The sequence below is a fragment of the Chiloscyllium plagiosum genome, unplaced genomic scaffold (genome assembly GCF_037043375.1).
Source record: "Chiloscyllium plagiosum isolate Xiang-an unplaced genomic scaffold, Cpla_swu_hap1 HiC_scaffold_10, whole genome shotgun sequence".
In the NCBI taxonomy this organism is placed as follows: Eukaryota; Metazoa; Chordata; class Chondrichthyes; order Orectolobiformes; family Hemiscylliidae; genus Chiloscyllium; species Chiloscyllium plagiosum.
Window position 1 is genome coordinate 102,784,445 of NW_028270148.1, and position 24,920 is coordinate 102,809,364.

Sequence of the window (24,920 nt, forward strand, 5' to 3'; positions counted from 1 at the left end):
CAGTCCAAAATAAGCTTTATATTAGTGGGTAACTTTATGAAAGAAACTATATCATCACACTGCAATTAGGTTTATAAAACATGTTCACATTGCCCTGTGAGAACAACGATTTCAGGTTTCTTTTCATTTTTGTATAATGCACATTTGAAGATTCAGTCCATTTCCTAAGGCAATGCCCACTAAATGTAAACTACTGAACTATTTTTGTAAAAGTTTTTGCATATAACACGTATCTGATGCATGGACCACAATCATTTTAAAATAGTGCATTTTATGTGTAAAAGTTTTACCCTATAGTAATTATTAAAAATATACTAAAGAGACATGTGGACTGAGCATTCTTGAACCATCTGGTATTTGTAATCAACAGTTTTCTAACAAGATTAGCTACGTTTAGACTTTAAGCAATGACAAAATGCAACAGAACCTCTGATTAAAAAATAAATATTTAAGATTTTTAAAAAATAAAAATTGAATATTAATAAGATTGAATAAAATTACAGAAATACAACTGTGAGCTTAACAGCTATTAACATCGAAAAGCTTATAAATCAATTGACAGCAAAGGATTTCCAATCACCGTTTGACAAAAATAAATGGGCCATAACAATTACTGATGTGCAACAACTATCCACAGAAGAAAGCCAATTTGTCCAAAAGCAAGATTTCTTAATTCTTTGAGCTAAATTCATTCTCATCTGTAGATGGTGCTTGGGCCTCAATTAATACAATTTAAGTATCAAACAGGAACCAATTTCATTGTTACTGCTAACGTTCTCTCTCCTGTTAGTTTTGAAGACTCTGAAAAAAGTGTATAACTAACAGGAATTAGTCAAAAACAATAGAAGAGGAAATTTTAGCCTTGAAAACTCAAGAATAGATTTATTAATAACGGTTTTTCCCTCAGAAAGTATAAGAAATATATGTTTGTCCTGTGCATTTGTTTATTATAAAGATTAAAATGTCACTGAGGATATTAATTATTAACATTCACCCAAGAGCAGTGTAGCGACATTCAAAAATTATAAATTGGGTATTGACTAAATATACATTACACACATTTCAGTGAACATTCATCAGTACGCAATACTATAAATGCTAGGTGGAAAGAAACTAAGAATAGAGTGAAGAAATTAAGAGATAGTATGAAGAAATACAGCTTTGAGTACAATACCTGACAGTTTCTGAGAAGAGGAGGCATGAGTGATACCAGGTAAGAGAGAGGTCACAGTATGAAGCAGCAGAGGCACACTTTTAGTGCTTGGCAAAGCCTCATAAAGATGTACACAGTTGCTGATAGATTGGCTTCGCTTAGCTTCCAAAGAAATAAAGCAAGCAAAGAAAATTACAATTGATAAATATATGCATATATTATAAATATATTTTTTATAAAAGCCAAGGATATCACTGTCCTGTTACTGTTCAGCTTCATCTCCCTACTGATTGTATATCAGTCATTTTAAAAATGCTTACGAATTGAAAATCTATAACACGTGCAGGTGGCACAAGATCAAATACCGTATTTCTTATAATGCAGAAAATCTCCTCGTCTGGTTCAGTCCCAGGACGATACACATCAAAGAATGCATTTGTAGGTTTGTGCAGTTTTAACACACTTTGAGGCATGTAAGTAGACAGGATCAAACAGAGAATTTTGAGTATATATAGTGACATTAAATGAACATCCCAACTTGTTTTACAACTGTTATCAAATAAAAATCTGATACAAGTCACAAGAAGAAATTAGTGCAAATGGCTAAATAAAAGTTTTAAGCAGCAAACAAAGGAGGAGAGATGGAAAAGCACGTTTAGCGAGGGAATTCTAGCATTTAAGACCATGGCAGCTGAAGGTACTATCAGCAGGAGATAGGTAAGCTGAACTTGATGCATTTTAAGATGTAACCACCAGAGATTTGAATGGCTTCAAGTTTAGAAAAGGTAAAAAAAAAAAATCAGGAAAGTGTCCAGGAATGCCTTCAAATAATCAAGTCCAGAGGTAACAAAAGTCAGTGTACAGTTTTCAGCAGCATATAAGCTAAGGAAATGGCAGAGATAAGTGATGCAACAGAGACAGAATTACATGCTTAGTGATGGAGGAGATATGTTGTAGGAAGCCCATGTAAGGTGGTGTCAAAATCAAGGTTCATTGCTTAAGACATTGTGTTATCACATTGGTCAGCCATCAGACTTAAGTTTACTACTGGCTGTCCAAAGAAAACTAACCTAATGTTGTAAATGAAACCATAAATTTCTAACAGTCATGGCCATGGATCATAACCCCAGATCAGAAAGGCTGGATAACTTAGGAGTTTTGTCACTGGAGCGCAGGAGGTTGAGAAGCTTATGGCCTTATTGAAGTTCATAAAATAATGAGGGGTATAGATAGAATTAGAAGTTGTTTCTTCCTTAAGATGGGGAATTTCAAGACGAGAGGGCACATTTTTAAGATGAGAGGAGGGAGCTTTTAAAAAGGCCTGAGGAACAAATTATTTATTATTTACACAGAGAATGGTTCACATGTGGAATGAACTTCCTGAGAAAGTGGTGGACATGGGTACAATTACAATGTTTAAAAGGCATTTGGATAAGCACATGAATAGGAAAGGTTTGGAGGGATATGAAACAGCAGCAGACAGGTGGGGCTAGTTTAGTTTGGGATTACATTCAGCATAGACTGGTTGGACCAAAGGGTCTGTTTCCATGTTGTATGACTCCACGAGACATTGACTCCACAATTCAGTGAAATCATGGTTAATCTGATAATCCTTAACTCCTATCTTTCCCCATAATCCTTGATTCCTTTACTGATTAAACATCTGTCTATGTAATCCTGGATTACAGTTTACAACCTACCCCAAACAGCCCTCTATTGGTAAATAATTCCACAGATTTATTACCTGTAGTTCTTTTATCTCTGTCTTAAGTAAACCTTACTTTGAGATTATGACCTCTGGTCCTAGCTTCTCCCACAACAGGAAACCACATCTTAGTGTATACGCTGTCAAGACTTCAAAAAGATCTTACATATTTCAAAACAGTAAATCACATTCTTGTAAACTCTAACAAGAAGCAGCTCAACGTCGCTTCATGAAATATTTCGACACCTAGAATCCACGTCGTGAGCATTCGCTGGACTACCTTCAATGCCAGCATATCTTTTCTTTGATAAAGGGACCAAAATTGCATTCTAAGTGTGCCTCATTTTACTCCATTCCCTTTGGGAAAAAAAGGGCAACATTCCATTCATCTTCTCTATTACTTGCTGAATTAGCCTTTGGGATTTATGCACAAGGTCCCCCTTAATCCATCTGTGGTGCAGCTTCCTAGTCTTTCTCCATTTAAGTAATATTCAGTTCCTCTACTGTTTCTGACAAAGTGCATTAGCTCAGATTTTCCCACATTATGTACCATCTACCAAATGTTTGGTCACTTAATTAACCTACAGGGAGGTTCCATAGAAAGAAACACAAACCTTGTCCCTTGGAGTATCTCAGACTATAAACACGATGAAAGAAAAGACAACAGTCTGGGCAACAGACATTTTTGCATTTTCCCCTTTCAAGCATTCACAAGGACAAAGATTAAACAAGAGTTTGAATCCTGGCCTGTGCATCCTAGGAGGTGCTAATGAGCACGGTAACAGGCCAAGGTCTATGTGCATGCTAGAACACTGAGTTGAATGCATGCATACGTGTGCATTGAGGTGCTTGTGCGCACTTGCCTGGGTTTAGGTGCAAGAGTGCTGCGAGTCTCAGTCAAGAAAAACCCATCAGCGAATCACCCCTGTAATATAGGAAGATCATACTCTGTGCGAGAAGTCAGTTCAGAAGGAAACAGGACACAAGAATTTCATGGAACTCAGAAATCCAAAATTATTGAAAGCAAGTGCTCAACTCTCAAAGTTCTGCTCTCAAATATAACAGACTTATCTGCATACCTTTCAACTTTTAATTTTAAAAAAATTCTCATCTGCAAACAAATTATCACCGTAACTCACTAGCACACACTTGACGTTTAACCACCTCAGCCCGCAAAAGCTCAGACAGAATTCAAACACTTAATCCCTAGGTATTCTTGAAAGGCGAAAACACAAACTTATCTCTTGCTGAGACCGTATGTGTGTTATTATTTCGTTACATTTATTAACCAAAGAGAAAATGTGTTAACTTATGAGGACTTTGATAAATTGGCTGCTTTTAAATAGATTCATCTGGCCTGTGAGAAAGGGGCCAAGGGGAGAGGATCATTTTTAATGTTGTCACAATCATCCAAGGAAGTGGAGGATTCCAGGTGAATAAAGGTGGTGGGTTTTTTTCACTTTAGCTGGACATCGACAATTTTTAGTATCCTATCTGGAACCATAATAATTTGGGGAATCTCACCTGGGAACTGGTCATAACACAACCAAGAGAATCAGCTCAACATCACACATCCAATACATTCTTCATTTTTTGCCTAACTAACCAACATTTTGACATTTCACTGTTTATTACCAACATAACTGTATAAAAGTTGTAACTATCAGGAGATCAGAAATGACCAGAATGTACACTATATTAAAGTGAAATGTTAGATTTCTTTCTCTCCTTAGTCTTTCATGGGATTCAGGCATCAATGTTAAGGCCAGCATTGGTTACACATCCTCATTTGCCCTTAAACAAAGTGGCCATTTCAGAGGGCATTTAAGAATCAACCACATTGTTCGCCTTGGTTAAAGCAAATTGTGGAAAGTTAATAAATAATCCTGGAATATTTTAAATCAGTGGCTATAATAATAAGCAAATGCAAAAAATCATTTAAGGGGAAATGAAAAACTCAACACTCCACTATGATATATAATATTGATGGCATCTATTCAAATAAATTTGTGACACTGATTGTCACAATAACCTAAACACAATCTACACACTGATTACACCTCAAAATATCTAGCTAGCAAAGTTACTTATACTTTATAAGATATTACAACTATACTTTGTGGTAAAATATTAAAAGTCGGCCATACTCCTAACAAAAGCATTATACTGAACTGAAGGTGTGAAGAGATTAAAAATCTCAAAACTTGGCAAGATCATTTTTAGTTAATTATCCATAACTAGCTAAATTCAGAGGAATGTAACAAGTTCAAATGACTAATATAGCTTTTGTAATGGAATGTTAGATCTTTTAACCAGAAATTGTACTTTTTGCATTTTCTTCGCCATTTTCTCAATGATGGGGATAAAGAAAAATTATAGTTGCCATTTGAACTGTGCCAGAAATCTCTCACATAGCAAAACATATTACTGATTCTCACCTCGTGGGAAATCCAATTAGACAAACTATTCATCATAAAGGACAGTGGATATAGCAAAAGTCCACTTTATCTCTCTTAAGACACACATGCAGTGTATTTGAAAAGGCACTCATTATTAAAGATGTCCATCTGGCAAAGCTGTATGCCTTTTGACAACTAATTACATCAAATGACAGTAATAAAAATATCAACACGAAGAACCTTGTTAAAAAGAAGTTTTTAGTCGGTCATTATTTATTAAAAAGAACTCAAATGGTTTTACAAATTTGGTCTTAATTGGAAAAAAAGCTAAAGAAATGCAAAAATTATCTAGTGTGAAAACTGAAGGGTTTATGAAAAACAAACATGCTAATTACACCAATTTGTTAACTATCAATGGGAATGGATTTGTTTGCCAATAGCTTTGTAGTCCTGTGGAAGCCAGGATTGCACCTGAGAAAGTGAATATGTACCATCTGCTTGCCCTTTATGTTTAGACTTCACTCTTCAAAAGGAAATTTTAAAAAGTCTACTGTTTCAAGTTCTACAATTAATAATAAAAAGATCTCTATGGCTAATAGAGTACACATTTCTCTGTACATTGAACAGCAAACAAAAGGAGGACTTCTATGGATAATTCTGTGTAAGAAATAATGACACAACACAGTAGATTGAAAAGAACCTTATGGTCGGTCCACTCTCCTGCAACTAACAATTTCAAAACCCACAAAACCCATGCTATCCAAGTCCAGGTACATTGGGTGCTTGCACATAGTCTTTTCACTCAGATTCCTTTCAGGCCTGCAATTTAGCAATAACATCCAAATGGACACCAAAAGTTGGGCCTCTCGACAGAAATAGAGTATAAGCCAAACAACACTTAAGTAGATGTAGCAACACAAGCTATACAACATCATTATATTATGGCAATTAAGGGACGATTATAGAAGCCTAATGAGCATGTACTAAACTTCAACGTTCTCCCTTGAATATATATATTTTATTTAAAGTGTTTCAAAAATATCAATTTATGCTTTGTATGGATCAGGTTATTTATCTATATAATTGGAATTCATTCTGCAAATTAATTCCCATCCAGTATAACTAAAAATAGAACTCTAATTATAGTTTATGTTAAACACTTTCAACAGTAAGCTACAAAGTGAACTTAAAGCAAGAACATCTTGCTGTAGAAGGGCTTACCACATATGGTTCTGCAATTTAAAAATGCCGTTTTGATCATATATTCATCTACATTTCTGATCAAAATTGTAAATGAGTCACCACTAACTACAAGAAAATTAACTCATGCAGTAATACAAGATGCAAACATAATTAAAAGGAATTACGATTAACATTGACTGAAGAATGCAATGTAAAGATCTGAAAGCAATTTACAGAAAAGTAGGAAGTATAAATATGTTCTGTAATATGGTGTGTATGCATGAGGTCACATTTAGAATGAACAGAACTATGATGCAGCCCTGTCATACACAAGATTTGGAGATGCCGGTGTTGGACTGGGGCATACAAAGTTAAAAGTCACACAACACCAGGTTATAGTCAAACAGGTTTAATTGGAAGCACGCAGGCTTTCGGAGCGCCGCTCCTTCATCAGATGATTGTAGAGGACACAGAATTTATAGCAAAAATTTACAGTGCGATGTAACTAAAATTATACATTGAAAAATACCTTGATTGTCTGTTGAGTCTTTCATCTGTTCGAAAACCATGATAATTTCATTTCTTTCATGTGTAAATCACAAAACCTTTTTTCAAAGTTGCATTCTCAGGTTAGCTGGAAAAACGGGTGTTAGCTAGACAATATATCGAGCTAGACACCTTCAACATATTGTCTAGCTAACACCCATTCTTAAAGCTAACCTGAGAATGCAACTTTTAAAAAAAGGTTTTGTGATTTACACATGAAAGAAGTGAAGCTATCATGGTATTCGAAGACTCAACAGACCATCAAGGTATTTTTCAATGTATAATTTCAGTTACATCACACTGTAAATTTTTGCTATAAATTCTGTGCCTTACAATTGTGTCCTCCACAATCACCTGAAGGAGCGGCACTCCAAAAGCTAGTGTGCTTTCAATTAAACGTGTTGGACTATAACCTGGTGTTGTGTGATATTTAACACTGTCATACACAAGTTGCATGAGAAAATCTGCCTGAGAAAATCAGAGGATATGCCCTGTTGGGTGTAGTTGGAATGAAGCCAGAAAATTTATGTTTCATTAATATAGACTAATCAAAATGATGTAGTAGAAGAGAGAAAAGTAGCAGGAAAATGAAGAAATACAAATTCAGGACAGTGAGCAACATTACTGTCACAAAGTTTGGCAGCACGGTGGCACAGTGGTTAGCACTGCTGCCTCACAGCACCAGAGACCTGGGTTCAATTCCTGCCTCAGGCGACTGTCTGTGTGGAGTTTGCACATTCTCCCCTTGTCTGTGTGGGTTTCCTCCGGGTGCTCCGGTTTCCTCCCACAGTTCAAAAATGTGCAGGTTAGGTGAATTGGCCATGCGAAATTGCCCATAGTGTTAGGTAAAGGGAGGGGTAAATGTAGGGGAATGGGTCTGGGTCGGTGGTGGGTCGGTGGGGACTTGTTGGGCTGAAGGGCCTGTTTCCACACTGTAAATAAGTAATCTAAGTAAGTAAGTAAGTAAAGTTTAATAATCTTTGAGAAGCTGGTCGAAAGTGATGGGAAGCATTTTATGTATCTCTATAGTAATAATGCATTACAAGAGGGAAGACAACAGATCTAAAGGTAATTTACAAAGTCAAGGATGTTAAGTAAAAGCTCTTGCAAGAAAAAGATGACGACAATGATTTTGAGGGTACTGGAAGCAAAACATCCTAGTGACAGGTTGACAATATGATTAAGGGTTGGTCAATTCTGGGGAGTTCAGGAATAATGAACTAGGTTAGAAAGCAATAAAGGGATGAAGTGGTGGTTTAACGGAGAAAGAGCAAACTGCACTATGATAGAAGCAGTAGAAGCTAACAAAGTGGGCAGGAAAGTGGTAAGGAAAGGGCCAGTTAAAGGACTTGAAAAAAATTCTGAAAACAAACCAAACATTCAACATCCAGTTACTTGATAATTCTCAAAAAATTTAAAATACCCTATAAAAACAGGCAGAACAATACTTCAAACTGGAGAAATACTTGGCTTCAATCAAAAAATTATGTAGTTCATGAACAAATTCGGTCTTCAGTGAGCTTACCTGTTGCTTTCTGACGAACAATATTTCTGGCCTTTTCAACTCCAGGGGCACCAGAGGTAGTTGCACTTCTAAATCGCATATGCTCTTGTGTGCCATCAGTCTGACTCCTCCAACTCAGAGAAAAGGACCTACCTACTGCATTTACTTTACTAAGATCTTGATGTACACCTTAAAAGTTAATGATGCATAAATAGGTGTTTAGTCCCACATATTGTTAATTTGTCAACATCTTATTGTTAAATAATACATACAGCATTCCTACACAAGAACTGAGATCACAGAGTTCACAAACGGCTGATAATACATTGAAATGTGAATTTTGGATATTCTTAAAATTAATAAGATAATTTATAATCAATTGTATTCGACATACAAGTACACTTTTTCACCTCCATTTTCTACTACGTTTTGAATTGGCTGGATGTGCAGAAGCAAATACAGCAAATGTCAATCTTCTATGATATGCTGTCAGACACTTTGTCCCCTCCATCATTATTCAGAAACATCAGAATATACTTCCATTCTGACAACACACTGATAACAGGATTAGTATACCTGACCAGACTGATGTTGACATCTGGGCCATATTCCCTCTAATTCTTAAAATCACAGCCCTCCAAACAATTTTAGTTGTCGAAATTTTGTTACCTCTTCCTCTTTGTTTCTTTTCCTTTTGCTCACTTAGCTTGTCCAGTGGTAAATCATTCATATCCAGGCTGTACACACATCTTGCCAACACCACAGTGAGAGAATCCATAATTTTTGCCCATTCAGTAATCAGTTCATTCCAGGTAGTGAGTGAAGAAAGCACAGACAGGAGCTCATCCCATAGTTCCCGTGAGATGTACACACTTAAATTAGCCCGAATCCAGGCAACAATGAGAGTCTGCAGAAAGAAAAAATAAAGATTTATGATGCTGTAATGAAATCTTTTTAAGTTTGAGTACAAATCCACACAAATAAAGCAAAAAATATATACAATATCAAAAGCCTTTATTTTAACCGTGATTGCACATCGGCAAAATAAAGCATAGTAACCCAATCACGATAGACTGTCGCAGCACAAATCGCAACTCTATGTTAAAAACCTTGACATCTAAGCAGCACAAATAACAAACTGTAACAATTCACTCTTAATTTACTTCTTTAAATAATGTTTTGAAGTGTGATGCTTGTTATTCAATTTCATGTCAAATATTTACACTTTGATTGAACAAAAATTGAGACAATTAAGTTCTAAATTTCATGTTCTCATTGCCATGTTACAAGCAATTAAATCACTTCAAATCTAAACTGGGTCAACACTTTCAGGTGTTGTCATTATACTTGCGTTTGTCGTAAATTCTTGGGTATGCTTATATCAGTCGTATAAACTAATCATATAAATTGGTTCTTAATGACATTATTTTATGCAATGAAGATGTGTGACCTCTCTAACTCAGCACTGCATTTTCTTCCTTGACATTCACGACTGCTTGGATCATTATTACTTTAATATGCTAGTCTCAGCAAAGCTCATGATTCCTTTTTAAGAAGGCCAATATAAATGGACCACTGCTCCATTATCCCCACGTAGCCTTTTTCTGTAAGTTTTCCAAAAAAACAAACAATATTAGAAAATATTGTTCCAGTTGTACCCAATAAAGACAAGCTGAATAACCTACTTACTTCATTTCACCAATAATCTCATTATTCCACACAATTCCCACTTCCTCAACCCCAACATCCAATTCACCTCACATTTATTTTGCAAAAAAAAAACTGAACTGTGAAATTCAAAATGATGGCAATTGAATTGAATTTCACCCATCCCAGTTGCATCTCTCTCTCTGAGACCCTGTTGCTTATTTTTATTTATTTGTTTTGTTTTAAAGCATAACTTGCCTTTGGATAAAGATAAATCAACTGAATAACTTAAAGCAGAAGATTTTAAAAACTTAAGAAGATAGTGCAAAGATTTTGTGGAATTGCAAATATGGAATATGGTACAAACGCATCCAAAGCTATGAAGAAAATTCCAACAAACGTCAGCATTCATGATCATTGTTGAGATTTCTAGGCAACCCTGGAATGCTTCGAATCAGTTTAAACAAAAACAATATTAAAAACTACAATAATAAAATGAACTTAACAAAATGGCAAAAACGGCACACAGCAAAAGATTAAAATTTGCAGTTTAGAACACTAGAATTCTTCAGAGAAAATCTTACGCCCTGTGCATTTTGCTCTCCCCATCACTTGATGTTTGCTGCTCTATGGTTAAATTCAGCCAGACTGTCATTACATCACAGCTTGTACACAGCAGGAGAGCTGTGAAACCACATACTGGAGGGAAGATCCACACTTTTGACTCACTGCCTTGTGTGTTGAAAAGAAGCAAAAAATGCCCAGAGTGAAGAGAGAAATGGCAGAAAAGCAGTAGTCTTTATTGAATGCTAACAAAAATGGCTTTTGGGCCAGAAGTTAGTTTAGTTCTTGAAGATCAAATACCTTCAAAGGATGTTAACTACAATGTTATGATCCCAGCTGATGGTAATATTGGACTAGTCTGGTCTAAAAATGAAACCTGGCATGATGGATTAAAAGTTTTATTTTTATTGTTTCGTTACTGGTGGCGATCAGTCATTGGTATCTTTGTGCAAAATATGGGCAAAGTTCGTTTAACAAAAGAACAAGTTTTAAAAAATGATAAAATAGAGCTATGTTAAATAAAAGTTCAGAAAAAAATTAACAAAAAACAGCAAAAAGAAAACCTGAATCCCTTCCGCAGCAATTTCCTTTACAAACACTTCACCCCAGTGAAGTAACAATTCTATTTTAATTGTTTAATTTCTGACTTAATTGACAAGGTTGCAAATATTCCCCTTCAGGTACTTTCTATACATTCACCAGATATGATCGTCTCCATGAGAAACAAAGTCACTGGCTACCTCACTTACTGTTCTAACAGAACTTGAAGAAAAGCCCTGTGTAACACTTAAAACAGTTAAGAACTTTTTTCCACCCAGCTATGAAAGCTCAGACTGTCACAAACCCCTCACACCTCCAACACTCCGATGTCTTTCTGTATGCTGCAAAATGTCAACTTGGTAAAGAATTCATCAATTAACTCCCCAGGTAATGTACCTAGTCATTTATTATATAAGTGATGCTTTTTTTTTTAGAAATTATGGTTGAAAATATTCAAAATGACTTTCTGATCGCTTAAAAGAAACAAGTTACCTTCACGGACTTAAAACCAAAAAACCTACTTATCTCAACTATAAAATCCAAATTTCTAAATGATAGTATAAACTTTTATCACAATATACTTGGTAGTTGATGTAAGTTTGCTCATTGAGCTGGAAGGTTTGTTCTCAGACGTTTTATCACCATACTCGGTAACATCATCAGTGAGCCTCTGGTGAAGCATTGATGGTATGGCCTGCTTTTTATTTATGTGTTTAAGTTTCCTTGAGTTGGTGACAGCATTTCCTGTGACGATGTTATTTCCTGTTCTTTTTCTCAGGGGGTGGTAAATGGGATCCAAGTTGGTGTGTTTGTTGATAAGTGTTCCGGTTGGAATGCCATGCTTCTAGGAATTCTCGCATGTCTCTCTCTTTGACTTGTCCTATGATGGATGTGTTGTCCCAGTCAAAGTGGTGCCCTTCCTCAACTGTATGTGAGGATACTAGTGAGAGTGGGTCATGTCTTTTTGAGGCTAGTTGATGTTCATGTATCCTGGTGGCTAGATTTCTGCCTGTTTGTCCAATGTAGCGTTTATTACAGTTCTTACAAGGTATTCCAACTGGAACTCCATCAACAAACACATATACTTGGATTCCATTTACCACCCCCTGAGAAAAAGAACAGGAAATTACAGCACCAACCCAAGTAAACCTAAACACAAATCAAAAGCAGGCCATGCCACCAGTGCTTCACCAGAGGCTCACTGATGATGTTACCTAGTATGGTGACAAAACATCCAAAAACAAACCTTTCCAGCTCAATGAGCAAATTTACATCCAGAACCCAATCTGAGTTACAAATCTTCTCAAAGCTTGCTAATACTTGGTAGTAATAAAACTGTAGCATTCAGTGTTATGCCAATGTTAACAATGATGAAAATCAAAATCAGACTTTAGAAAGCAACTTGTTTATCAATTTTAATGCAAAATTCAAGGTCATTTAATAATCAACTCTTTTATTCAATATCCTGCATTTGAAGGTTTCTATTAAATTTGTCAGAGTGGTTTTATTAAATGCAACACCTAGCAAAAGGAACAACAGATCAACAAAAGCCTTGCTTTTGTACTACCATAGATACTGTCTGTACATTGTTGCATTACTGAATCCTTATACTACACAAAACAATACAGTGGAGCCGACTTATAACGAATGTGTACTTATAACAAAGTGTACTTAACACAAAATAAGGTAATACTCAGTTATGATGAAATTATTTGTATATTACAAAATCTGACAAGCAACCACTACATTAAAATAATTACTTCAAAAATAATCTGGCCTGTTTATTCAAAATCCACCAATTTTTTAAAATCTTTAATGAATTTCCCCTGAACTGAATGAATTGCTAGCCATTTTCAAGGGGCAGTTAACAGTCAAACCCTTTCTGTAGGTCTGGAGGCATATGCCAGCCAGACTAGGTAAGGAGGACAGATTTCCATCCCCAAAATACAGTTGAGAACCAGATTTCGATTTTGTTTTACAACAATCGATGGTAGTTTCATGGTCATCATTACCAAGATTAGCTTTATATTCCAGATTTTGTTCTCAATTTAAACTCCACCAACTGCTGCAGTAGGATTTAAGTCACGTGCTCAGGACATGATCCCAGGCCTCTGAATTACTAGTGCAGTGACATTATCACGATACCACCATGTCCCCAGTTTTTAAAAATATCCACTAGTTTCAGTTGTAGGAAACAGAAACTTGGAATCAATTATCTTGGATAGGATATGGTTTATAGGCAAGTTTGCAGTTTAAACAGAGGCTATAACTCAATGCATCTTGGCTTTTGTGCATACCTTTATCCTCTTTCAATTTCTTGTGTAGTTTTGTGCCACAGTCATTGACCTCCAAGCAACAAGAATCCTTGTTCTGGTAAAAGCTTCTTAGACCTTATTATCTTGCAGACAGCTCTGGAGAATTATTAATTAGCAGCAATCAATTCTGAAAATTACAGATGAATACTTAACTGCCACTGCACAGACACTGCAGTGTCCTCCTATAACTTGCACCAAGGTTTCAGTTTCCATTACACGGCGTCAGTTTGGTTTTAATTTTCTTAAAAGTGTTAAGTTCAATTTTACTCGTGGGTTTACCTTTTCTATTTCTATGTCAGTTTCACTTGCAGTTCAGCTTGTTTTGAGGATAATCTCAAAAAACACAAAATTAAACTCTGAAATAGAGATTCCCTCACAAAAGAAATCATTTAACCTATCCCTCCTTGGACAAAATATCAGTTAGTAATAGGTCAAGAACAAAAATTGAATAGTGGGAATTTTGGTGGGAATGAGATTAAGGAAGTGATCCCATATCTTTCAAACAAGAAAAGATCAACAAGTGAAGATGATACATGGAAGATAAACTTCAAACAAATGGATGTTCAAGGCTAATTCAGGAGGAGTGTGAGAAAGGTTTGACTTTGTGAAAGTAGGATTTGGAAGCAGCAACAGATGCTCTGAATGAATGGTCTCTAGCTCAGTACCAAACTAGACCATAAGCTGTTCATACTTATTAGAGTTAAGGATATGGGACAGTGGAGAGACATTTAAGGAATTGCACCATCCCAAAATGCTGATAAAGCATTAACGTTTTTAAATTATGGGCTTGATTTTCCAAGTGACAATCTGCAAGAAGTGGCCTCACATCTCTGACAGGTGATTGTGATCAAGACCTCAGAAGTGCAGAGTCAGAATTCCGTTCTGACAGTTCCCTCTCATGCAGAGTTGTCAGAGGAAGGCAAATCACGTCCTCCTTTCATAACAGTCAGCTACCATTTTCTGAAGTTTAAAGATCCAGAATCACCTTTACAGTTGGTTTAAAATGCTAAGTACACAAGAGAAATGAGAGGTTGGGGGGGGGGGGCAGCAATTTCCTGGATAATTCTTTGGAGTTTGTCGCAAAGATGATTTTGCAGGTTACCCATTTGCAACTTCCACCTAAACTGGAATAACATCTGCCTCTGAGAATTGCCCGGTGTGTATTTTGACATTAAAAGTTGCTTCAAGAATGTTTGTTGTTATTGGCCATCAACGATGATATCTTGAAATTATCTTCATTCTCTAAGATGATCTAAAATTGCTGGGCTTTAGAGAAACGGGATTAAGTTTCGTCCAAGTCAACCATATTTGATGATGGATAGTAAAGCCAGTTGTTGTGGTCCTGTTCGCCGAGCTGGGAATTTGTGTTGCAGACGTTTCGTCCGCTGTCTAGGTGACATCCTCAGTGCTTGGGAGCCTCCTGTGAAGCGCTTCTGTGATGTTTCCTCTGGCATTTATAGTAAAGCCAGTTTTGTGCCAGGCTCTTTGATGGCTTTCCTCCATGAGCTTGGGAACAAAACTGGGTTTATACAAAAGGAAACAACCAAGATGGGAGACAAGTCAAAATTGAAGTGCACCCAACACCATGGTATTTAGGGCGGCACAGTGGCACAGTGGTTAGCACTGCTGCCTCACAGCGCCGGAGATCAGGGTTCAATTCCCGCCTCAGGCGACTGACTGTGTGGAGTTTGCACGTTCTCCCCGTGTCTGCGTGGGTTTCCTCCGGGTGCTCCGGTTTCCTCCCACAGTCCAAAGATGTGCAGGTTAGGTGAATTGGCTATGCTAAATTGCCCGTAGTGTTAGGTTAGGGGTATGGGTGGGTTGCGCTTCGGCGGGGCGGTGTGGGCTTGTTGGGCCGAAGGGCCTGTTTCCACACTGTAAGTAATCTAATCTAATCTAATCTATCCATCACAACAGTTTGCTTACTCACGTTATTAAATAAATTGCAAGATAAAATGTGTAATAAGCATGAATTCAAATATTTTGGAAATTCGGTGAACCAAAACTGTAATTTCAATTTCAAGCAATTTTAGGGAATTTCTAATTTGAATCCTTAATAAAATGTAAATTTAATAGAATCAACAAAAAAAATAAATGCATTCATGCTACACTCAGTCATGTCACACAAATAAGAGACAATCTAACCATTGCATCTTGACATTCAATAGTGTTGCCATCACTGAATTCCCCTCTATCAACATAGACCAGAAACTCCACTGGATTCACTAGTGCCTACAAGAGCAGGTCAGAGGCTTGGAATACTGTGGTGAGTAATTCACTTCATGACTGCTTAAAGCAGTCCATCATCTACAAGGCACAAGTAAGGAGTGTGATTGGAACACTGAATGGGTGCAGCTGCAGCAACATTCAAGAAGCTTGAAACTATCCAGGATAGAGCAGTCCATTGATTGGCACTGCATCCACAAACACCCACTCCATCTACCACTGATGCTCAGTAACAGTGTGTATTATCTACAAGATGCACTGAAGAAATTCAAAAATCCTCAGACAGCACTTTCCCAAACTATGATCACTTCCATCTTGAAGGGCAAAGGCAGCAGATATATGGGAATACTACCACCTTCAAATTCCCTTCCAAGCCATTCACCATCCTGACTTAGAAATATATCACAGTTCCTTCACTATTGCTGGATTAAAATTCTGCAATTCCCTTCCTAATGGCATTGTTGATAAACCCACAGCAGGTGGACTGCAGTGGTTGAAGGAGGTAGTTTACCACCACCTTCTCAAGGGCAACTAGGGACAGGCAATAAATACTGGCCAGCCAGAGACACCTACAAATGAATTTTAAAAATTGAAGATATTATCAACCATTTATTCCTGCAATCATGTCATTTGCTTTGAAAGAAATCAACATCCATTATCTTTTTAAATCCAATACCTGCTCAACAGAAAACTCAGGAGCGGCAATTTATAATTAGAGACATTGACTGATTAGGAAAGAGCTAATCTAAGTTGGTACCAGACATACTTTGTGGGAGATTTTTCAATTCACACCAATCCTATAACATCAATAAAGCACTAAAACAAGACAGGATACAACCTAAAATATTGATCTTTTTAAACACCACAGAGAAGGTAAGCTACACATTTTCAAACAACACAAGGGCCACAAATAAATCCACAAGAGCCAACGCGGATACCTACCAATACAACATGCATGAATTGGCATGGCATAATCAGCAATTGAAACTCTTACTGCAGAATTAGTCTGTCAGCTTTTCTTTCCTGGGCTCATACAAAGATATCCAATGATGACTAATCTGCCTTTTTTAAATACAAATTGTTAACTTATACAGATATATTGTACTGACACAGACACACTGCATAATTCACAAGAAGCTATTGTAATTTTACACATTTTACCCGGAAAAGTAGTCCTGCCATGTGTTCTGCAAAAATATCCCGGTTGTGCAAATCGTGCTGCTTTGGCATAATTGTTTCAGTGATCTTAAGTAATACACGCAAAAGTTGTTCCCTATGTGAAAGTCAAAAAAATCCAGTCATTCAAAAATATACTAAGAATACATCCAAATCAACAACTTTGAAATTTTCCCAATTTCCTGAACAGTTTTCTGAACATTAATGAACGTGTGAGGAAATGAATTTCCAAATCAGTGGGCAAGGTACCCCATTAGGTGTTAATAGTCATAAATTGGTCTCATTAAAGTCCTGTGCAAAGTAATCAGTTTACGAAACTAGCTGCTAGAACAGCAATAAATTTCAGGGAATAAGATGAAACAGTTTGGAAACCTTAGCAGTAGAACACGGGACTTCTATTCTTGGAAATATCCCAACATTGTAATGCATAAGTTGTGCCAGAAAATTTACATTAGATTGATATTTGTTACATCTTAAGTGTGGCAGGGCAATTGTACTTAAACATGGTTTGGACGACCAGGTTAACAACACCATTAAATTAATGCTGGATCCGGGGAGTCAGAAAAAAAGAATCATTCCTAAGCTAACGAAAATCTCCAAACTTCATATCAAATAGAATCAGTTTAAGGTTAAAATATTTATTTTGGCCTAAAGCATATAATAGAAATCAACAGTAGCAAAGTAAAATTACACCAAAATGTCCTACTATACATCTGAGGCAAATGTCCACAGATTTACTCTTTCAAAAAAAACATACACATCAGAAAAATATAGACACAGTGCCTGACAGCCAAACTCACCATGTTTTCTTGCTCATGTTTAATTCCATGATCATGTGCCTGTAGATACTTAATACTGCCTTGCAGACATCAATCTGTTCTTCGAGGATCTTTGAAACATCATTGCAAGGTTCCAACAAGAATACATTTGCAGAATTGGTCAAAAATACCTTTTAAAAAAAGATGCAAATATTCCTATCAAAATGTACTTCAAGTATGACTCCTCTCGATAGGAACAATTGATTTCTGTTTAGAATTGTTCTGAAAAGTTGTGATTGCACTATGCATTGATTCACTTCAAAGTGCATTAAAGAAAAATATCAATTGCACTGCCTCAAAATCTTTCATAACTTTATACAACTTTTATAAATCTTGCTCCTTGAATATTTCACAACAAAAAAGTACTATAAATGTGAAATAAAAATATAAAATAATTGAAATATTCAGGAGGCCAAACAGTATTATTCTTTTTAAGTAACTCCTTAAGGTTCATAAGATCTTATCAGGACTGGAAGATTAAAGCAATGAACAGTTTCAACAAAGCCATAGTGCAAGAATGAGCATATTTCCTGCAGTACAAGAATTGCCCAAGTGGTTGTGGCTTTCAGCAAAGCATTCTGCACATCATATGAAAGCAACTCACTGAGCATTGTAAAGCTTCTTAATAAGAGCTTCTTGATATTTATAATGAAATAAATCACAGCAATACTACAATTGTGGATATATCATTGAAAATAAACAAAAGCCATACATTTCATTTTTGGCAGGCGACATTATTGAAAAAGAATCGTTTTCATATTATTGCTGTCAGCAATCAGTTGCAAAAATAAAACATTAACATAGATCCAGAAGCAGACCACATATAATGAAAGGGGAACAAAATTATTAAGTGTCACCCTGAAAAGAATCTGCTCATACAAGAACTTAACTGACACTCACCTGCAACGTTGATTGAACACCAGCCTGAATATTTGCATTTTCCTCTTCAAAAACACAGCCCCGATTGATGGCATTTGTAAAAGAGTATGTTCTTCCCCAGCTAGACGTACGCCGATGCCTTGACTGCTGAATGGTCTTAAAAGCAGAAAAAGAGATTTTATGTTATATTTATTTTAAGATGTGCAAACCTCTGAAGATAGCAAACTTCATTTTCAATTTTGTAATTAATCTACCAACACTAAAACAGTCAAAATGTCAATCATTCTATAAATCGCCACTTATCACTGTACCATCCAATGAACAGCAAATTTATTTAGATAAATTACAATTGAATAAATCCATACAGTTCCCATAATGCATGAAGTCTGGAGATTTGCCTAGAACACCATATCGTGGTCAGATTTCAGTGTTGAATAATAAGGTCTCAGGCCTTTCTTGTTCAAATGCATTTACTGAGTATCTACTGTTTATAGCTCTTACAAGATGCAAGCACTAGGCATATAGGGCACACCTGACAAAAAAAAATACAGAAAGAGGGTAAAACTCAAAGCACAAAAATAATGTTCACAGACAGAATCCCTCAAGATATATTAACATAAATGTTAGCTGAAGAATGTAAACTTTATCCTATCAAGCCGCAGGATCTGGGCATCATTGTTGTCCATTCATATTCCCATCAAAAAGGTTTGTTGGACCATTTCAGAGCGTACTTGAGAGTTAACCACATTACTGTGGGTGTTTACAGCAATGATGGTATCATGGCCACTATTACTGAAACTAGATTTTTAAATTCCAAATTTGTATTACTTTTGTGTAAATTCCACGAGCTGCCATCAGACTTGAATCTGTGTTCTCACAGCAATAAGTCACATCTGGGAATACATCCACAAATAAATGAAAAATTTACCTCCTTCCATTAATGCCCTGAACAATTTATCATGATTAATATATATTCAAACTGACAAATTTGAAAATATAATCCTGAATTGATATCAGTTTTAGAAATCCAGTTTTGCCACCTGGGTGACTTCTACATTAATAGCCATATACCTGTTTTAAAACCATAGATGATTTCACATGACAACTGCACTGCAAGTTTCCTTATTTCTTAAACAAGAATTTGGGTACAATTAAATTGGAGTACATACAAGATGGCCTTACAAAAGAAATTGTGTTATTTTAGGAAATATTAACCTAATACGTTAAATGATGGCATACAAACTTAATCAAGTGAAATAAATTTCTATACTATTGAATCAAATGGTATTCTGAATGCACAATTCACCATAGTTCTCAGGAATATAAAGAATAAGAGGAAGAATCAACATGCATTTGCATATAGTGCCTGTTTTAAAGTATCAAATGCAGCAGCAGATTTGTAACAAGTTTCCACAAACAGAAATGCACAAATGAGCAAATAATCTGTTTTTGTGATGTTGACTGAGGGATATTTATCGGCCAGACCATCAGGATAACCTCTTTGCTCTTCTTCTAAATGGTAGCCATAGAATCATTTGCACCTTTCTAAAAGCTTAGACAGGGCCTCAAAGGGCACCATTTCAAATAGTGCAGCATTCGTTCAGTAATGCATGCATGGATTCTCTGCAAAAACAGATTCTTTACATTTGGTATTGTTCCATCTCACTCTTATAAAAATCTCCACTTTGAACTGCCAAGTTTGGGACTGTTTCCTTGATTTCTTTTTTGAGGGGAGAAAGGTATCAGAGTATTTCCAAGACATAGAAGCACTTTTTCGCTGCAAAAAGCCACTTTAGCATCAGGTACTATGAAGCACAAACAAACTGTAGAATATGTTCCTGACACAAGAATGCCTTCAGCCTCCTCTCAGTAGCACATCCATGCTGCATTTATTGAATCAATCATTCTGACTCAACTGTAAATCTCCTGGCTGTTCTGCATTAACTTTCACTCCATCGCCTAATGTTTGGATTAAAATGCAAATCCTAGAGAAAAGAGGCTTAACTAATACAGATGGGCCAAGAAATCAACAGCTTTGCATTTTTGCTTTACATCAACCAAAAAATCATAAATGGTATGAAAAATAGCAAAATGGTAAATTGCTCCAAGATACATTAGAAAATTCTTATTTACCTCTTTACTATCAGTCAGCAATACAGAAAGATGCTCTGTATGGTCGACAACATCATCATCTGTTTCTGACTTTTCTGGCTCAGCCATAAATGGAGGTTTGTTTTCGTGCAAGATCCATTTGCGATAAACCTTTACCACTTTTTTTATTGCTGATGCTTCGCAAGATGGTAGAAGAAAACCCTAAAAAGATATACCAATTAGATACACAAGTTCTATTAATAATCACATCAAACAAAATAAATCATCAAATAAATGATAGGAAGCACCTCCAATTGACTGGCTTACTAAAATCCTTCCAATCATTTATTAATTGACAAATTAAAATAACATTTTGTAAAACAATTGTTCTTAACAACGGGAGTTTCTTCAAACTAATTCAAAATGTAAGAAGAAATGGGAGGAGTAATGCAAGCTAAGTGACATGTGGTGATGATGGATCACTCATTTAAGCAGTACTTTTTATATAGTATCATTTTGCTATGACAGTCGTTATTGGTAACGATTCAACTCATCAAATTTGCCTCAATTCCGATGGAAGTAGCGAAAGTGAAATTTGGCAAAGAATTACACATACAGCTTTTTTTTAATACTGACTGTTTTATAGAAACAAATCTGCCTGCCTAAGCCATTACCAATTTATGGTATTGAGACTGTTATAGTAATCAGACACTTCAGCACATTCTGACATTCTAAACTGGTTTTCAGACATCTCAGTTTGGAAGGACACCTATTGAAGGCAACTCAAAATGAATAGGCCTACCTGATTAAAGTGGCTTCAGTTCGACATTCCTTCTCTCTGAGCACTAGATCATTGAAATGCCTGATGGAACAAAGTCTATCTACGCTTGTAATATAAATTGGAAAATTGAAACAAACCTCAATCCAGGCAAACCTTCAGTAGTGTCATTTCCTGTGGTGATGTTATTCTAAAAAACAGGAAATGACATTACCCTGGGAAATGACGCCATCAACCTAAGGAAACCTAAACACAAATAGAAAGTGGGTCACTAACACCAGTGCTTCACCGGAGGCTCACTGATGATGTTACCTAGTATGGTGATGAAATGTCTGAAAATGAACCTTCCAGGTGAGCGAGCAAACTTACATCCAGAACATCAACCTGAGCTACAAATCTTCTCAAAACTCGCTAACACACCAGTATATTAATTGCCAAACATTTTGACAGATTGAACAATAAGCTTTCAAAGTTCAGGAAAATATCTGGTTGAAATGTTGTCATTAATTTTAACTGTCTGGTCACTTACTGTCGAGGACTTTGAGAAAAGAATAGCGCTTCCTAAAAAGCCATTAAACATTCGCACTTTAAAGGGGGGATGAATTTACTTCTGAGCCAGGATCTGGAAAGCTCTAATTCAAACCTACTGGAGTCAAACTTAAAACCCCGCTCAGGAATAAGCAGAATCTAAGTAGATTCCATTGGCCAACTACATAAGCTTGAAAGCAGAGTTAGAAGTAGTGAACTGGCACACTTGTTCAGGGGATAGATCAATAGAGACACAGTGACAGACATTTAACGGAATATTTCAGAGTACTCAGAATAAACATATTCCTGCTCTGAAGAAAAATTCTAAACAGAGGATCCACCATCTATGACTAGTTAAGGAAGTTTGGTAGAGAATTAAACTTAAGAGAAAAGCATATAACTGCACAAAGATGAGTGGCAGTTCAGATGACTGGTCAGAATTTGAAGAATGATAGAATGACCAAAAGGTTAATCAGGAGGAAGAAATTAGACTATAGGGCAAAGCAAACTAGGAATGTCAAAACAGATACTAACGGTTTCTGCAGGTAATTAAGTAGAAGAGAAGTAAAGCAAGCACTGGCCTCTAGAAAGTGAGAACAGTGACTTTTTAGTAAAGAAGGAAACGGTAAGTGAAACTAATTTTGTTGCTGTCTTCACTATAGAAGGTACAAAAAAAATTCCAGTAATATCTATAAATTAGAGGTTAGAAGAGAGAGAGGAACTTAATGAAACTATCAGGAAGGAAGTAGTACAAAGCAAATTGATGGAGCTGTAAACTGACAAGTCTCCAGGTCCAGATGAACTTCATTCTAGGGAACAAAAGAGATTGTTAGTGAAGTTAATTATCCAAAAACCCCTATATCCAGGCAAGGTTCCAATATATTGCAAATGAGCAATATTTTAATTGATTGAAGTAGTGAGGGAGGCAGAAAACAGTGAACAAAAGGTCTGTTAGCTTGATGTCTCCCATGGGAGATGTGATGGAATCAATCACACTTCAAAAAAACTCAATGTAATTGGGAAGACTCTGCACGATTTTGTCAAAGGGAAGTCATGCTTAATCAAATTATTCGAGTTCTTGAAGGAGTAACATGCAGGATAAAGAACAGCCTGTGAACATATTATACTTGGATTTCTAGAAGGCATTTGATAAAATGCCACAAATGTTATTTTGGAAAGTAAAAGCTCATTGTGTTTAGGGAATGCAACAGGTTACCATGGATAGAAGACTGGCTAACTGACAGAAATCAGAATATGGAAAAATGAGTTTTAGATTGGCAGGATGAAATCAGTCCTGAGGGCTCTGTACTGGGGTCTCAATTTTTTTTTTACAATTTACATCAATGACTTAGGTGAGTGAAGTAAAGGCATGGCAGCAAAATTTCTAGATGACATTAAAACAAGCAAGAAGGTACACTGTGAAGAAGACATAAGGAAGTTGCGGGCAAGTATAGGTGGGTTGAGTCAGCAGGCAAAGATCTGGTAGATGGAGTATATGTGTGAAAATGTGAAGCTTTTCATTTTACCAGAAAGAATAAAAAAAAGTATTAGTTAAATGGCGAACAACTCAATTGCTATGAAGATGTGGTTGTAATATACCTTTAAGAGAGTAAAAACTAGCAGTGACAGCATCGAGTGTTCTTAATAAGACACACTAACGTGCTCCAGCTACTGGGATACCCCAGTAGCTGGTTGACTGAAAATCACAAAACAGATTCAAATTAGGCCAATCAGTTTAAATTATACCCCAAAAAAACCCAAATTCCAATCAAGTTTGAATTGAGTATGTTGACAATCTTAAAAGCCAATGACAATCTGATGCTTTGGGGTATAAGACCAGGGAAAATTGAACAGTTAGGAGGAGAACTGCCACCAGACCAAGAGCTGTAGACTGCTAGTCAGAAATCTCAGAGGTACCTGTCCAGAGTTTGCAGAGAGAAAAACCTCAACTCTGACCTGGAGAGCCAATCTACCAACAAAGATAAAGAGAAGATTTGACCACTGGTTGGTTTTAAAATTTGAATTTTTCTGTAATTCTTAATTGGGGGGTTTTATCGGACTGGTATTACGGAAGGAGAGGTAAAGATAGGTTACAGAAAGGAGTTGTAAATAGTTGTTAGTTAATTATTCTCTGTTATATTTTAAGAAATAAAGTTGTTAATTTTTACTTTAAATAATTCTTGGCCACTCAAATTTTTACAATTACTGCGTGGGATAAATCTTTTCTATGGTGTTGGTTTTAAATTAAGCAGGAAAGTTTACCCTGTGCTGTAACACAATTCAGTGATGCAGAGAAATGGAAGTGTTCTCTTTCTAGTTCATGAGTCACAGCAAGTTAATGTGCAGATACAGCATGTTATCGAAGAGGCCTAATGGCACGTTATCCTTTACTATACGAGGGATATTTAAGGAAGGATATAAATTCAATGAAGGGGGTTGACTAAATTGATATCACTAACACGTAGGTTGACTTAGGGTGTACAGGCTAGGCAATTTCAACAGAGAGGGGTGACTTGATGTGTGTTTAAGATCCTGAATAAGTTTGATATATTGAGTGTGAAAAGGCCAAAGATCCTCATTTTGTGGGTTTGTCTGGAAACAGGGATATTGTTTTAAAATTTGGGGTCCCTGTTTCAGATCAGGGATGAGGAGATTTTCTTTCTCAGCTTGTTGGACACATTGGAATGCTCTGCCTCAAAAGGTGGTAGAGGCAGACCATGAGGTATTTTTAAGACAGAGGTGGATTCCTGTCAGGCAGTGGTTATCAGGGATAGATGGAAATGCAGCATTCAAAACACAGACAGATAAGCCATCTTAATGAATGGCAAAGTAGGTTCAAAGGACCAAATGGATTATTCTTACTTCTAGT

General features: G+C 36.3%; 1 protein-coding gene across 6 annotated transcripts in view; it reads right to left on the reverse strand.

Annotated features, from left to right (window-relative positions):
* Positions 1-24,920, reverse strand: part of ralgapa2 (Ral GTPase activating protein catalytic subunit alpha 2) — a 562,522-nt gene that overhangs the window by 385,344 nt on the left and 152,258 nt on the right. For 5 of the 6 annotated variants that reach the window (XR_015758519.1, XM_043696527.2, XM_087991613.1 and 2 more), the window contains 7 exons: positions 20,788-20,967; positions 18,676-18,810; positions 17,758-17,906; positions 16,943-17,054; positions 9,159-9,396; positions 8,511-8,678; positions 1,175-1,315 (listed from right to left, as the gene is read on the reverse strand). Coding sequence is in view for 5 of the 6 variants with exons in the window: in XM_043696527.2 (XP_043552462.2) it covers positions 1,175-1,315; positions 8,511-8,678; positions 9,159-9,396; positions 16,943-17,054; positions 17,758-17,906; positions 18,676-18,810; positions 20,788-20,967 (1,123 nt within the window). In the remaining variant the exon portion in view is untranslated. The remainder of the gene's footprint in view (positions 1-1,174; positions 1,316-8,510; positions 8,679-9,158; positions 9,397-16,942; positions 17,055-17,757; positions 17,907-18,675; positions 18,811-20,787; positions 20,968-24,920) is intronic. The other variant, XM_043696530.2, reaches the window with a different exon arrangement.